Source organism: Myxine glutinosa, chromosome 12 (assembly GCF_964187855.1).
Source record: "Myxine glutinosa chromosome 12, kmMyxGlut1.1, whole genome shotgun sequence".
Classification (NCBI taxonomy): domain Eukaryota; kingdom Metazoa; phylum Chordata; class Myxini; order Myxiniformes; family Myxinidae; genus Myxine; species Myxine glutinosa.
Genome location: NC_136272.1, coordinates 15,760,166 through 15,776,873, shown reverse-complemented (window position 1 = coordinate 15,776,873; position 16,708 = coordinate 15,760,166). Strand labels below are relative to the sequence as shown.

Below are 16,708 nucleotides of genomic sequence, written 5' to 3'. Positions count from 1 at the left end.
TGCCGGTGCACCGAAAAGATGAGCGAACTTGACTGTCTCGAGGAAGTAAAAGTCGTAACAAGGTTTCCGTCAGTGAACCTGCAGAAGGATCATTATCGGGACAACAAAAGAGCGAGCGAGAAATACGTGGTACGTGATCGTCCATGTACTGTTTAGCCATGTACTGTTTAAATTTTGATGATTTGCGTGTGATATGATTCAACGGATGTTTATATGAATCGTTTAAAATAAAAAAGCCTTCAATTTCTGATATTTTACCTTTTCATTTGGGCTTCCCAATTGAAGCCCCGCCCGTAGGGCTCGTAACGTTAAATTCGGTAGCCTACAATCTAGATAATCCTACCCCCTAATTCTCCTCCTTCCCTCACCTTCCCCTCCCCACTCCATTCTCTATCCTCCCTCCCCTCTAATACCTCTATTACCGCCCCCCACCCCCACCATCTCTCTTCCCCACTCCCCTCTATTCCCCCACCACCCCTTCCCCACTCCCCTCTATTCCCCCTTCCCCACTCCCCGCTATTCCCCCCCCCCACCACCACCCCCTTCCCCACTCCCCTCTATTCCCCCCCCGCCCCCTTCCCCACTCCCCTCTATTCCCCCCCCCGCCCCCTTCCCCACTCCCCTCTATTCCCCCCCCCGCCCCCTTCCCCACTCCCCTCTATCCCCCCCCCGCCCCCTTCCCCACTCCCCTCTATTCCCCCCCCCGCCCCCTTCCCCACTCCCCTCTATTCCCCCCCCGCCCCCTTCCCCACTCCCCTCTATCCCCCCCCGCCCCCTTCCCCACTCCCCTCTATTCCCCCCCCCCGCCACCTTCCCCACTCCCCTCTATTCCCCCCCCCACCCCCCTCTATTCCCCCCCCCGCCCCCTTCCCCACTCCCCTCTATTCCCCCCCGCCCCCTTCCCCACTCCCCTCTATTCCCCCCCCCGCCCCCTTCCCCACTCCCCTCTATTCCCCCCCCCCGCCCCCTTCCCCACTCCCCTCTATTCCCCCCCCCCGCCCCCTTCCCCACTCCCCTCTATTCCCCCCCCCCGCCCCCTTCCCCACTCCCCTCTATTCTCCCCCGCCCCCTTCCCCACTCCCCTCTATTCTCCCCCGCCCCCTTCCCCACTCCCCTCTATTCTCCCCCGCCCCCTTCCCCACTCCCCTATATTCCCTCCTCCCGCCCCTTCCACACTCCCTTCTATTCTCCCCCGCCCCCTTCCCCTCTCTCCTCAACCTCCCCCTTCCCCCTTCCCCACTCCCCTCTCTCACTCGCTAACGGGTTGTATTTGCTGGTGTAGGAATGAAAGAATAAAGGAAGCACAGAAGAAATTTGATGCAAAATGGGTTTTATGAACTACAACGTTTTATGCCGCGAAGTCTGAACTCCGAAGCAAACCAGGAATTGTAGTTTGGTTTCACTTTTGTGCTGTAAATGTTGGCCATGGCGGTGTAATTGGCGTTATACAAATGTCGTACAAAACTTACTATTTGCTTTCCGCTGAATTCCCTATTACGATCACAAATTCGATATTTATTCATCGGCTGAACTTAATTGCTTCCATAGATCCCTGTAAATCTGAAAAGGCCGCGAATTCTGAAGCAAACCAGGTAGGGAATAGTGTGTTTAGAACAGCGCACCGGGTTTATCCAAAATGACAAGAACCCTGATGGAGGTTGTCCGGCGAGGCCTGGGCCAGCTGACTGGGCACGGCGGTTGGTTTGGCGCTGCTTGGCAGTTCCTGAGGTTCGTCTGAGTCGTGAGTCGAGCCAGCGAAGTCCGTTTGAATAAAATGCCGTGCGTCGAGCCTGGCAGTGACAGTGGCAATGTCCTTCGGTCTGAGATTACTTTTACGTATTCGATAATAACGGCTTTCGTAGTTCACTTGCCTTTCTCGTAGTTATTTATTTTAACAGCGACAAGTTCTTTTACCGTCATTTTACTTTTTCTGCTCATTCAGCTGATCTGCAAGGTCATTTTCCCTGTCTCTTGGAGGAGTGTTTAATCTACGTCACTTCCGCTGTGAGTGCGAGGCTGCATAATGCTGCCGCCATTATGGGAGACAACGCGCGGTGTTTACACTGGGAAGTACATACGAGCTGGTGCGATTTCAAAGTGAAAACCTCGTGAATCTGTGCTGTTTTGAGGCTCTCTAATCGTGCTAACAGAGAAAAGGATAGATCATTTAATCACATCCCAGGAATTGCAACAAATTAAGTGAGGACTCATCATGAAAATTGCGGGAAAAGTAGCTCAAAAACATTTCACGTGCCGACCTCGTTGACAGCAAGGGAGTCTGTGTGGGTTGGGACCATTTCATCAGTGGTATGTCCCATACTAGACTCAGTATTAATTAATATATTTTAGTCTTTATCTGCTCTTTGCTGCTTGAGAAACGTCCATTTATTTTAAAAGTGAGTTACGGCAGTAGGTCGCTTGTGCAGGTCGCTCATTAATATGTACCGTAGTCAACTCCGCCAATTTTTTTCGTATTTATCTGATTTAAATAAATATTTTTGTAAATTCTGTACTGATTCTTCATTTAATATTCTGGTCAAGATACATTGGTAGGGAGTCACAATTGGAATCAGAATCAACAACTTGAACACGTCGACGATAACTTACCTTTGCTGGTAATAAAACTTTTTCATATGTAAACCTTTCACGGTCACTTCCTGTACCCATCTGCTTCGAAAGTAATCTTAGGACTCCGTATATTTGAAAGCTTTCATCTGCGGCTTCAGCACAGAGCTTGTTGGCAGATTCACCACAATCGCGTCGTCGTTTCGCAATCGAACGATTTTTCCACAAGTGCACATTTTGTGAAAACGCCATCCCTGCATTGCACCAATCTGGCAGTTTATCGTCATGCCAAGATTTGAATCCAAGATATCTCAAAGAGGTATGGACGGACTCGTACGAAACTTGGTGGATAGGTTTGGTCGACAGTGACAAATTTATTGGATTTTGGTAAAGATCCAGCCCCGAATTGGAGGATTTTAAAAGTGATTCTTCACTGTCGAGAGATTGGGCCATAAACGATATGTAGCACGATATCTCAAAACGTTGTCGACGGATTATGACAAAACCTGGTGGATGAGTTGGGTCCATGGCAAGAACGAGCCGATTTGATTTTGGTTATGCTCCGCATACACATCCGATCTGTCGGTGGGATATAAAACGTAAACTGTTCAGCCTGGAGGTGGTACTCGCTCTACCGGGGGTCGTTCTAGTTTGACTTGCGACAGTAGACAAGAGCAGTGGTCTCGGAATTGCATTCTCATCTGGTAGTTGCAGTCCTTCACAAATCCCATAATTCTAGACAAAAACATTCTGCTTTCATTGGTGTTTTCAGTACCGAACCGATTTGAGAATTCCTATTTTTTTCTTTATTCCTTTGCGTTTAAAAAGAATCCCTTCTCGCACATATTTAAACAAACAAAGTATTTGAAGTGGATTAAGGGGTGCCATTAATGTTCATCTGATTCCGCACAATTTACCTGTACAGGACTGTCACCAGAACATCGTTGGTCTCATGAAGCATTCTCCGAATGTTTAGAATGTAATTGTGGGTGCATGCTTTGATCCCGGTGTGTACCCTGGTTTAGAATAGGTACACCGTATCCCTGCGCATCGTAAGAGGCGATTAAGGGTTGGCGCCAGGAAGGGCATCCGGCCATAAAAAACATTGCCTCAAACAGGGAACCATGATTGTCATGGGACCCGCAAGGCTAACCCCTGCTCTAGCGGGGAGAATGGCCTTAAAACGATCATTCATTCATTCATTCTCCACCACACCTATTCTTCCTATTGGTTGCACAAACTCTGAGCCCTATTAAATAAATGGCATCTTATCACTGGATTTCACTTACTCCGTCCTGGCACCGCTTCATACATGGGTTCTTGCAGCTCTCATCACTCTGGCCAAACATGCTGAGATTCATTTTTGTACACCACTCCTTTCATATTCTATCTCCAGATGCTGCATGACGTCATCGCCGGACTCCAAAGGGGGCCCGATGATGACGCGCGCTGAAAGGGAGTACTCAGTTTTCACTCCGGTTGTTTTCTTGTTTGTTTGTTTGTCCAGGCAATATCTCAGCCATCCTTTGAGCTACGAAGCTGAAAGTTTGCCACAATAGTGAGCACGTGCTTTGGCAAAAACGGTATTTTATATATTTTAATCAATCAATCAATTAATTGATTTGTTACTTAATTATTATCGATTTATTAAGTACTTATTTATTTTCTTTCTCGTCTGGGCACTATCTCATATCATCTGGGCAAGCTGATATTTGGACACGACAATGACCAAGTGATTTGGCTGTAAAGGATATTTTTGATTTATTGATTAATCAATTAATCGATTAATTATTTAATTTTTTCGATTATTTATTTATTTATTTATTTATTTAATTTTCAAACAGTTAGGCCCCTGTCACATATAGGCGGATATTTTGGCGACTGCCGGCGATCAAGATTTTTCGGCGACTACTGGCGATTTCGGGCGGTCAAATATGGTCAGGCGGCAGTATGGCGACTGCAGGCGGCCACATTGCGACTGCATTGCGACGACGCCCCGAGTGGGATGGCGACTGTTGGAGATCGACGACGACTGCATTGCGGATGCACGGCGGCAGCGTGGCGACAGTCTGGCAGCTAGATTACGACCGATGGCGGATGGGCCCGGATGGCGGCGACTGCATTGGGCCCGGATGGCGGTTTACTCCGACGTCCGCAAGACTGCAATGAGACCGCCGGCGATTGGAGACGATTCACACAACTTTTTAAATCTTTATTTCTCTATTTTACATTTCACTTTATTCATTTCAATGATGTATGACATGAAGCATAAAGATGTTTGATGTACAATAAGAAAGTTAATAAAGATGTATCATTGTAATGTAATAATCAAACTTTTCTGCAGGGAGAGAGAATGGAAATAAAGTCCAACAAATTATTTCCACTGGTCCCAAGTCCCATAAATAAAGTTTCCAAAGGACCAAAGTCCCAAAAATAAAGTTCCCAAAAGTCCCAAGTCCAAACAATAAAGCCATATCCTTGTCGGCACCACAGGACCTCAATCCACGGAGACCCTCACACCATCCTGTCTTGCCATGGAATCGTGGTATGTCGTAATGCAGTCGCCAGGCAGTCGTATCTCTGTCGCCAATGGCCGTAACTCGGCCGCCACTAGTCCTACTGCTGTCGTCGTCAGTCTCCCATAGCCGCAGGGGAGACGTGGCAGTTCTTCTGTAGTCGATATGCAGCCGCAACAGTGTCGGCCCGTAGTCGGGAAGATGCCGCAGGAAGGCCGTATGGCATTCGCATCTCTGCCGTGCCAGCTGGTGGGGGCGATTGCGGAAGACTATGAGCGACTGGGTTGCGGCCGCTTTACGGTCTTATTACGGATACCGACGACGGCATGGCGGTTCCATCACGACAGCATGGCGGATCTTTTTTGAGGACGACTGAGCGCGCCGTTTTTAAACATTTAAAAAAATATTTTACCCCTTTGCGGCTCTTGCCGACTGCAGCCGACCTGGGGGAGGATAACCACGACTACAGAAGACCGTCCATTACGGTTTCATTACGATTGTCGGCGGGTGGTGGCGATTTTTCCAGTCGCCAGTAGTCGCCGACAAATCCGCCTATGTGTGACGTAGGATTTACAGATTCAGATGAAGCACTGACGGTTTCGGTATGCTATTCGCCAATTGATTGAGAAATTAATTATTCTGCAGTTATTATTTATTTATTTTCATTATGTAATTAATCAATCAATTATTGTACACTTCTTCCTCCCAATACCGTCTCCATGTTCTGCTCGCTGGTGGATGTGTTATTTATTTATTTGGCATCAGGGTGGTGTACTTTGTATGTATCTGTACTTGTATTTTGATATTTTTGGGGGGGTGGGTGAAGGGTTTGATTGATGAGGTCGATCTTGATAAAGGTGCATGTCGAAATAATTTTAAAGTTCTAATGATGTTTGTTATAATTCTGGGGATTGTTTGACTTTTATTCGATTTTCTTTCGATCCAGGGTAGCTGACCTCAAAACTGGGACTCTGGTGGGGCAAGATCACTATGGCAACTGCTACTATGAAGACACCAATAACTTCTTTGGTAAACCTAGGGGATAAAACCGAGTTGAAAAATCAAAATGTGTGAGGGAGACTATGAATGTTTATTGAGGAATGGATGTGTACGATACTCATGGAGCAAATATTAGTGATTGAGGTGTTGAAAGGTGTTAATAATGAATGGCAAACCAAGTGCTTGCGCTGCATGTACAGGTCGTCATCGGTGGATTGACTACACATCGAGCATGAATGGAAAGTACACGTATTGGGACGTGGATGCCTCTATGATACCACCTGAGTGGTACGTTGGGTTACTTCCTTGATATTTAAAAATGATAGGTTTGTAGTTAACCTCAAATTTAACCCTAGATTTGTTTACCTTTTTATCGTGATTTAAACCTCATGAAACAGCTTTTCATGTGCCCAATGCAAAATAAGGACTTTCTTTGTTAAACTTTTTTTTTTAACTGCCACAACTCGTCTGTTGTGGCAACACACTGTTGTGTACCACGTTATTTTGGGGTTGGCTGCGGGAGGTTTTTGGCCCAAGTCTTTCACGAACCATCTGGCCAGGCCTGACGTTCGACTAAGTAGTTAGGACAGGAATTTGTAATTTATGCGTAGTGCCGGCGATAGCTCGCCTACTTTTCGTGAAGGTTACCGTGGGATCTTTAACGTCGACCAACTAACGCCGGGAGACGGGATGTCCAGTCTAACGTCCATTTGATGGATAGCCAAATTGCTTGCGAAACATCGGGATGACAGTTGGGCCTAGATTCAAACCCAGGATAGATTGACAGCTTAGAGAAGAGCGTGCACACTTCTAGTCTAGGCCATCCTGCCATCCCTCAACATTATTAAACGTCTTTTTTTGCATGAGCTTACAAGATAGCCTGGAGTTATGTGTACTTACCTTTGATCAGTCGAGCCTAGGTTCAAATACCAATCCAGCAAAAAAATGGCACACATTGGGTGTTTCATGAGCAGGACGATAAATCGATGCATTCGTGAAAAGCGGCCAGTTCGTGAAAGACTTGCGCCAAAAATGTTCCCCGGCCAACAGCACAAGGTGGGAATAATTGAGGCAGTTAAGAAGAAATATTCTGATTATTTTTCATGAATCATAAGGACACTTGTATACAATTAACAAATTAACCCAGTAATATGGGGTTTGAACCTGGGATCCCAGAATCGTGACCCTTGAGTTTAGATGGGAAAACAAAATTGGTCAACCTGCATTTCTTCTTCGACTAAATATTGATTCATATTTATTGTTGACATTTGTCCTCTAACCAGCAGTCAAGATCTTTGGCTGGTCATGACTTTCCTGGCTCTTAATAGAAAATGATGTCATACCTGGGCAGTCCAGTAAACCCATGTTGTGAATCTCGCCTGTTTTACTTTTGTTGCCTCTCCACCATAACCTATAAATTTTTTTTGTTTTTCACTCCATCTGGACTTCCTCTCATTAAGATCCTTTTCACATCCCATTGCTCCTTAAGGCACCTCTGGTTGCACAGCATCACTGATCACCCGCCCACGACCCACCCACCGGTGCCTCGAAAATTCATTTGGAAGCAGCACCAGTTCAACTTTACCGGCACCGATCGCTGTTACGTACCCTACAGCACGACACCGCCGAAAATACATGCCTGGAAACCTGTGGGTGGCCAGTGATGTGCAGTTTGGGGAACATTGAGAAAGCCTTACCCATGCATAGGTCTTCATTGAACCAAGACTTCATGAATAATTGCAATGTTTTGGTTTCTTCTTCTTCTTCTTCTTCTTCTTGGCAGCCTTGGCAACCTGTTGTGTGCTATTAAAATCCCTATGAGACTTCTGACTGATACAAAGTCATTGAAATGTGCAAAGTTCTTTTTAGCCCATTGCTGTTTATTGATCTTTGTACTGCATTGTGTGGCGTATCGATGGTAAAGCTTTCGCGACTTGTACTGCCAATACTGTACATCAAAGGTAATCGGATTCAGCCAAAATTGGATAAAACTCGAATCATCCACACCAATGTGCATAATACTGGGCTCGGTGTAGAAAAATATAAATTATTTTAAAACTGCTTTGAGGCCGTGACTTCATTGCTGCTTTCAGTTAAAAGTTGCAGGGGCTAAACCGTTGGGAACCCAAACGGTGATGCTAGCATAAGAAAGTTTCAACAAAGCCAAAGGGCACACTTCAAAATCAACATACAGGTAAGCATCACTTCTTACACCTCTACAGTATTAGTCAAGAATCCAGTTGCAGCTGGTGATAATGAGGGTTATTTGATGATGGTTGAGTTATTGATGTTGCTGCTTCTTGGTGAGCATTTGTCTCCAGCTGTCTCGGCCAATGACTGTCTGTGCACCTTGGCTGCTGTAAGCTCCATCATCTGTTCAAGGAAGAGTTTGTAGGGAGAAGGATAAACAATGTTAATAAAATTGTGTTTGTGTGTTTGCCATTAAATTAGAGTGCTTGCAATTATATCTATCTATAATTCCAGTAATCTCTGTGTGTATGTATGTATGTATGTATGTATGTATGTATGTATGTCTGTGACCGCTGTTTCTCGACAACCACGGGTCCGATATACTTTAAACTTGCCAGGTATATTGCTGGGGACCCGAGGATGTGCCTTTTCAAGGTTTCATATTAATCGGACAAGTAGTTACCGAGCTATGTCCAAAAAACGATTCAACCAATCAGAGAGCAGCGAGCTATCACGTGTGCCGAACGTGGCGAACAGACTCTGCCTCGGACGGCACATTTGAGAGCGTATTCATTTATTTCACGTTGGCAAACTATGTTGCCGCTATGTTGGCGTTAAACGATGTTTTAAAACTAATTAAAACTAATTTGCGATTCTTTCGCTTTCCTGCGCGTTTGTGCATGCTATGGCGATTTCTTTACCAAACTCCGCAAGCCGTTCGCTTTGGACCAAACCATTTCATGTAAATAGAGGGGGGGGGGGGGGGGATTGTCACCGTACTCGCAAGCCGTTCGCTTTGGACCAAACCATTTCATGTAAATAGAGGGGGGGGGATATAATTTTAGATATAGATATAGTACGGGCATGCCCTAGTATTTCTAATGAGACTAGGATCTACAAATTGGTCACTAGTACTACCGAGGCTGGCAAATTCTGATGTTCTTCCACTAGTGCAGGTGTGCGGATGCGCAGGAGAGTTGCAGTATCACTCCACAGAATGGAGAACGTCAAGAAGATCTCCGAAGATGACAGGTCTCCAGTCCGAATTCCTAATGCAGTTTTATAACGAGCCTTGACCTTCTGCATAGTCTAAAAGTTCCCAGGCCTAGAGAGTTTATGGAACACCTTACCCATGGGAATGCTCTTTTAAGCTCTTGCTCAATCTATGTTTCCTACAAGCCGCTTTTTTTCTGAATCTCGATATTCCACAATGATGAGAGCACAAGAGGCAAGTTTGATTGGTCGAGATGACGTAACGCAGCGTAATATTTTGTCTAAGTACTGCTAAATTGGAGGTGTTTGAAAGTGCCAAAAAGGGGATTTGTGTTCTACTGTCCAAGTATCTTACTATAATTCACCAAATGTCCGTCCGTCTGTCTGTCTGTCCGTCCGTTGGAAGGTACCGCAAAAACACCTGAACCGATCGCAACAATATTTTGGGTGGGTAATCCTGGGATCCACTGGAGTAAAATAGGGTATATTGTTTGTCCAATTTCAGCTTTGGTCTCCAGCATTCTCAGGTTTGGACTCCCGCATAACGTTTCCTTCGCATCGCAGTGATGGCGAGCACCAACATAGCGGCTGCAAGATTAACGTGTATGTACATCTGATTACAAGATAAACATACCAGAGAAAACAAATCGTTTGGGCAATGGGCTCTCCAATATTCGATGTGTTCACGGTTTGAATTACGTAACGTAACGTTTGTGACGATGTTTTCATTGTGACGAAGTTTGTGTTCATGGCAGTGTTTGATGAGACGGTGTGAACGTAATTTCGTAATGTTTTTCGCTTTTATTTTCGTAATCGTTTAATGAACGTTTAATGTTTAATGAGCGTAAGAATAATGTTTAATGATCATTAGATGAATGAATGTAATGAATAATGCCATGGCGTCGCGTTGGCAGCAGTGACAATATAAAAATGTTTGCCAAGAACTTCAAAGAGAGAAAAGGAACTTTTATCAGCAATGTCGTCTATCGTGAAGTTCTAAGCTGAAGAAGAGGTACAAAATCATTCAATTATTTTCCCGAAAGAAAAGCGTACAGTTGATATCACGATTTGAAACACGATGGAATAATATTTACCGATATGAACAGTGATGTGGTTTTTTAAAATTGAAATTCTAGAAATACTGTTTAGATTTTGATGATTTGTGTGTGATATTTAACGGATGTTTATATAAATCGTTTAATCATTTGCGCCTCCCAATTGAAGCCCCGCCCTTAGGGCGGGTGCCGTTGCTAGTTTGTAGAATTTCAATAAAAGCCACATCACTGTTCATATCGGTAAATATTATTCCATCGTGTTTCAAATTTGGGCAATGGGCTCTCGAATATTCGATGTGTTCACGGTTTGAATTACGTAACGTAACGTTTGTGATGATGTTTTCATTGTGCCGATGTTTTTGTTCACGGTCGTGTTTGATGTGACAGTGCAAACGTAATTTCGTAATGTTTTTAGTTTTTATTTTCGTAATCGTTTAATGAATGTTTAATGTTTCATGAGCGTTTAATGAGCGTAATGATCATTAAATGAATGAATGAATAATGCGATGCAAAGCGAAAGACGCCTTCGAGCTGTCACATTCACAATCGCTATGTCGTATGTACTCCCCATACGTGTTTCCTTCATTGTAAAAACTACCAAGTCAACACTGCCCTACTTTGACAAAAGGAAGCAACTGCCTGAAAGGAGTTTTCTTGTAAATGAGGAAAATGTGTTTTTCTTTCTGCTCTCTTTGGCAGAGTTTCTTACTTCCTGGGTATAAAGTTTTTCAAACTGTACTCAAAGAAGACATTTTAGGCAACCATGGTTGGAGATATGAATTCATATTTTTGTGTGAATTATGTCACTTGCTTCCTTTTGTCAAAGTATTATGGTAATAGTTCCAGGCCTAATACTTTGACAAAAGGAAGCAACTTTTCAAATTTTCTGATCACTCTGGTATGAAACTGTGCTAGATATATATTTATTGGTTTTGTGTGTATTTATTAATAATCCAAATTTGTTTACATATCAAGGAGTGACAAGGCGGGAAGGGTATGTGCAGGCACATGTACGTAATCAACGTCCCCGTCCCCCCTATAAAAAGGCAGAATACTTTCAATGCACAATACTATCCTAAAGCAGACCATTTGTTATTATTTTGTTTTGGGCTTGTTTTTTTTGTTTGTTTTGTTTTGTTTAAATACTCACTCAAACACTTCTGCTACAGAAGAACGTGTATCACAACTGGAAAAAGAATAAACAACCAGATATGTGGAGAAATGTAATTTCTTTGGTCATGCATTCAGTTAATTTTTAGTGGAAGATGACAAGGAAAAACAAATTAAGTGTTAAATCATGACAGAGTACAAACATGTGTATGTACATTACGGAAAGGTCGAACAAATTACATGTAATACAAACGTGTTACCAGGTACATGGAATTAACATGCTACTGTACATGTAAATGTATTACATTAAACATGAAACCGCAAAATACGTGTAATAAGAACGTTACTTTACAGGCAATATTTAATTTAAAAAGCTGAAAAAGATAAAATGATATTAAATCAAATATTTATTGGTTTTGCTCTATCTCACCCTCTCTCTGTTCTTTTCACCCTCTCTTTTGCTCAAGGTCATCTGCCAGCATCTTGGAAATCAGCAAACATTACTGCTTTACACAAAAAAGGTGCAAAAACAGATCCTTGCAACTACAGACCAATCAGCCTGCTCCCAATTATCAGCAAAGTCATGGAATCCATCATTGCTTCAGATATCAAATCCTTCCTCTTCTCCAATGGCCTGATCTCTGATCATCAATTTGGATTCAGACCAGGTCATTCTACTCTGGACATGTTGCTTCTGCTGTCTCAACAATGGATGGAGGTCCTCAATGCCAAACAGGAAATCAGAGCTGTCTCACTTGACATATCACGTGCCTTCGATACGGTCTGGCACCCAGCTCTGCTCACCAAACTCACCTCCTATGGTATTCAGGGAAATCTCCACTCATGGCTTGCGGATTTCCTCTCTGGTCATAGGCAACGTGTGGCCCTGAATGGATTTCTCTCATCTTCCCTTCCTGTTCTGGCTGGAGTTCCCCAAGGTAGTGTTCTGGGCCCTGTGCTATTTCTGGTCTTCATCAATGATCTCTCCAACTCTCTGGAAAATCCTCTCTATCTCTTTGCTGATGACTCCACCATCTGCCGCTCCATTCCTCAACCCTCAGATCGGCAGTCTGCAGCCTCCTCACTCTCTGCAGACCTGGACAAAATCACAGACTGGTCAAACAAGTGGAACATGTCTTTCAATCCTGACAAATCTCACACTCTTACAATGTCTCTCCGAAAGGACCGACTGGACAACCCTCCCATCTACTTTCTCAACAATCCTCTCCAAGAAGTTCTGTCGCTCAAGCTTTTGGGTCTCACTATCTGCCATGATCTTTCTTGAGAAAACCACATTTCCAAGCTGGCCTCCAAAGCCAGTCGCCGACTGGGCATCCTCCGTCGTGCGAAGTCCTTCCTTGGCACACCTGAGCTCCTCACCACATACAAGGCTTTCATCCGCAGCTCAATGGAATACTGTTCCCCCCTCTGGGCTGGTGCTCCTGCCTCACACCTTGCTCGGCTTCACGCTGTTGAGGCCAAAGCTTTCAGAATCATTGGAATCTCCTGCGATGTAGTCAACTCCGAGGGCCTTTCACTCACTCACCGCAGGCATGTTGGTGGTCTTTCTGTCTTCTACCGACTCCTCTCCGGCCTTGCTCCCTCTCTCTGTGCTCTGTCCCCCTAATATTCCTTCAGGTCGCACAAGATCTGCCTGCAACCCTCTTATGGTTAAACTTCCAAAGTCTAGGCTCTCTGCTCACCTTCACTCTTTCATTCCCCTTTTCTCCCGCCTCTGGAACAAACTCCCCCACTCCCTTCAATCCCACTCCTCCCTCCAGGACTTTAAAACAGCTGTTCACCACCATCTCTTATCTTCCCCCATCGAAAACCTTGATCTTTTCTACCCCCGGTAATTCACCCCAGAGTCCTTGCAGTGTTCATATGTTTTATTCCTCTCCCACCTCCCCCCAAGTCCTCCCGATGTCCCTGCTCTCAAATGTTGTGTTTGTGTCCTTCCCCCTCTCTCCCCATCGTGTCTGCCGCTCCCCTTGTTTTTTGTGTTTTGTGTGTCGGTTTGTCTTTTTGTGTGATTAATGTTAGCTCTTTCACGAGCCTCGATCTTGTATCCAAAAAAAAAAAAAAAAAAAATGCTACATAAAAATGTACATCACAAAAACCTGATATTTACATGGTCACACATATCTTGTCCTCATTTTGTTTCACTCATTGTCAATGAGATCTTGAGATGCTTGGTTTTTGGCAATGTCTCTCCAGAACTGACATCTGTTTGGAGGCATGAGGGGGCACAGTTTCTTCAGGATGTCATCCTTCTTGTTGCTTGGGATTCCCCGTGCACTATTCCTGGAGGGAAAACGTTGCCCCTTCAACATCTTCTCAGCAACTTTCTTCTTCAGAAATTCCCCACATGAGAAATCATCATCCTCGATTGATGTCTTCCAGTCGATCTTGCTGGAGCCTCGCCGAAACTGAGCAACATGGACCGTGCGGAGAACTAGTTTGTTGGTGAATCCTGCGCTGCTCATTCCATTCTCCCACAAACTGAAGTCTGCTGGTCCCATCTGGCTGGCAGCACCACTCTTGTCAACAACTTCAACGAAGTCTGCAAAGTCGTAGATGTTCTTCTTTGATCGCATGCCCCTCTCAATCTGTGCATGGAATGCATCTGCAGACATGAAGGTGTGTCCTTTCTCAAAGTAGTTGAGAGTCACAGTGTTTGGTCCCCCATCCTCGTTGACCATGAGCACCATGCCTGTGAAGAGAACCCAGTTTTTATTCTGGGCTGAGCAATTGTCGACCCAAAATGTGAAATTTTCACAATCGCGGTAGGCCCTGTCATGAATCAACTTGTCATAAGCACTGACGACATCCTCTGCTTGCCGGCCGGCAATGCCCTCATGCCACACTACTCCGATTGGCTGTCTATTTCTGCCTGCTTGTTTGCCTCCAAGAGGTGCAAATGTCTCGTGGAATAACACAAGTCTGCGCGTAAATACACAAGTCTTCACACCCAGCAGCCATGGTAGCATGATGACTTTTTGCATGTCAACGGAAAAGAATGCATCCTTGTCCCCATGCTCCTTTTCAGAGTCCTCTCGATAAGCCTTCCTGCTTCTTCGTGCATTTTCATTGTGTTCTTTCCATGCTGTGCATTGAGTGCATTTTGACGTATCTTCATTATCATGCACATGCTTGTCATACACTACACAGAGCTCACATTCTTCTTCACCCAATTTAGCAAAACTTATGTTCATACTGGTTAACTCCCTGGTCTTGGTTAACTCCCTCAATCTGCCATTTCTATGCTGATATATGATTGGCTAACTAAGACCTGCTCAGTTGCTTCCTTTTGTCAAAGTTTTATGACAATATTTCTGTATTTGCTTCCTTTTGACATGTTAATATCTCAGAAATGGAGGGTCGTGTTACTTTATTTTGTGTACGAACGTGTAGAGCATACCTCAAATACCGGATCGTGACCCGGAAGATATAGGGAGAGAAAGGGGAGAAGCGGGGAAGATCGTAGGGAGACATGTTCTGATTGCAGCTCCGGACCGAGCAGTCGAACGTGCAGGACAAGGGAACTTTGCGTCCTTGAAAAGAAGGGGAGGGGAGGGGAACGGGGGGGGGGGGAGGGGAGGAGAGGGGGTAGGGGAAAAGAGGGGGGGGAGGGGAGAAGAGGGGTGGGAAGTACCCGGCATTGCCGGGCAGGGGAGGGGGAAGAGGAGGGGAGGGGAACGGGGGGAGGGGAGGGGAACGGGGGGAGGGGAGGAGAGGGGGGAGGGATGGGAGAGGAGAGGGGTGGGAGGGGGGAGGGCGCACGAATCGTCGAATCAGCGCGCTGCTCTGCCACTGATTCAGATTCCGTGTATAATATTCCTCGCTGAAAAAAAATATGGATCTAAAGATGAAAGAAAAAAAAACCTATGTGGTGTGAATGGCAATGTTCCTCACTGAAATGTGAAAAAACGCAATCGTGCGGCAAGGAACATCACGTGATCGCTCTGAGCGATCGATTGCAACTGTGCGTCGTGTCGTGGGCGTGGCCAACGTGGCCTCATGCTCCCAGGTGATTGGCTAACTCGAGCTCGAGAGAGCCATAATGCGCTACGTTATGGCAAAAAATATGGATCTAAAGATGAAAGAAAAAAAACCTATGTGGTGTGAATGGCAATGTTCCTCGCTCAAATGTGAAAAATCACACACACACACACACACACACACACACACACACACACACACACACACACACACACACACACACACATACACACACACACACACAAACTGTGTTTTATATATATAGATTGTGGTTTGTTCGTAACCCTTGGTGTGGACTCGTTATTGATTGGCTTGTTTTCAACCAAGGACAACACATCTTTCTGCCGGGGACTTCCTCGGGGTTCGGAGGTTTGCCGAGACCAGAGGATAGGGGAGGACCCCGTAACAGAATGCTGGAGAGTAAAGCTGAAATTGGGAAAACTAAATAACCTATTTTACTCCCAGGGGTCCCAGGATTATCCACCCAAAATATCAGAAATTTAAGGCAGAATTTTTTTTCGTTCGTGGGACACTCTCAAGCCCCAGTCCCCATCACGGATGGGGCTCAGCGGTTTACCCGAGCATGATGGCGAAGGGCAAGGTACACACTGGCCTGTCCAGTGTAGCGCGCGTGCGGCCCCGGACATCGAAGGGCATTAAACGTTCATTAAGCATTAAACGTTTATTAAAGGATTACGAAACGAAAAACATTACGGAATTACGTTCACACCGTCACGTCAAACACTACCGTGAACACATACATCGTCACAATGAGAACATCGTCACAATGAACGTTAGGCGAACGCGAATGTTATGCGGGAGTCCAAACCTGAGAATGCTGGAGACAAAAGCTGAAATTGGGAAAACTAAATAACCTATTTTACTCCCAGGGGTCCCAGGATTACCCACCCAAAATATCTTTGCGATCGCTTCAGCAGTTTTTACAGTACCTTCGAACAGACGGACGGACATTTGGTGGATTATAGTAAGATGGTACCCGCCCTACGTGCGGGGCTTCAATTGGAGGCCCAAATAAAAAGGCAAAATATCAGAATTGGAAGAATTGAATTTAATAATTGAAATTGAAATATGTATGTTTATACGCAACCAAAACGTCTTCTTCTTCAAATATAATTACCACCCTCTTAATTTACGTTTAAACTGCTGAGACCCTTCAGAACTTTGACGACCCTTTAAGACCCTTAAGACCACCAAGACCCCTGAAGACCCAAAACACCCCAAAGACCCAAAACTCCCTGAAGACCCAAAACACCCTGA

General features: G+C 45.0%; 2 protein-coding genes across 3 annotated transcripts in view; one reads left to right on the top strand and one right to left on the bottom strand.

Annotated features, from left to right (window-relative positions):
- The first annotated feature begins 1,430 nt into the window (after positions 1–1,430).
- On the top strand, positions 1,431–7,903 carry NDUFA12 (NADH:ubiquinone oxidoreductase subunit A12). Its single transcript, XM_068133186.2, has 4 exons — positions 1,431–1,728; positions 6,028–6,110; positions 6,281–6,368; positions 7,570–7,903. The coding sequence occupies exons 1-4, from the start codon at positions 1,637–1,639 to the stop codon at positions 7,742–7,744; spliced, it is 438 nt and encodes a 145-aa protein (XP_067989287.1). The 5' UTR covers positions 1,431–1,636; the 3' UTR covers positions 7,745–7,903.
- Positions 7,904–7,926: 23 nt separating this feature from the next.
- Positions 7,927–16,708, bottom strand: part of LOC137437409 (homeobox protein BarH-like 2) — a 36,506-nt gene continuing 27,724 nt past the window's right edge. The window contains exon 4 of one of the 2 annotated variants that reach the window (XM_078766505.1): positions 7,927–8,453. In XM_078766505.1, coding sequence (XP_078622631.1) covers positions 8,362–8,453 — 92 coding nt within the window. In that variant the 3' untranslated portion in view covers positions 7,927–8,361. The remainder of the gene's footprint in view (positions 8,454–16,708) is intronic. The other variant, XM_078766504.1, reaches the window with a different exon arrangement.

What these genes read in the sequence shown, in the direction of transcription:
- NDUFA12 (XM_068133186.2), top strand. Translation starts at nt 1,637, where the DNA reads ATGACAAGAACCCTGATGGAGGTTGTCCGGCGAGGCCTGGGCCAGCTG. An exon ending in AGACACCAATAACTTCTTTG is followed by an intron (nt 6,111 to 6,280) that starts GTAAACCTAGGG and finishes CTGCATGTACAG; the next exon opens with GTCGTCATCGGTGGATTGAC. An exon ending in TCTATGATACCACCTGAGTG is followed by an intron (nt 6,369 to 7,569) that starts GTACGTTGGGTT and finishes TTGCTCCTTAAG; the next exon opens with GCACCTCTGGTTGCACAGCA.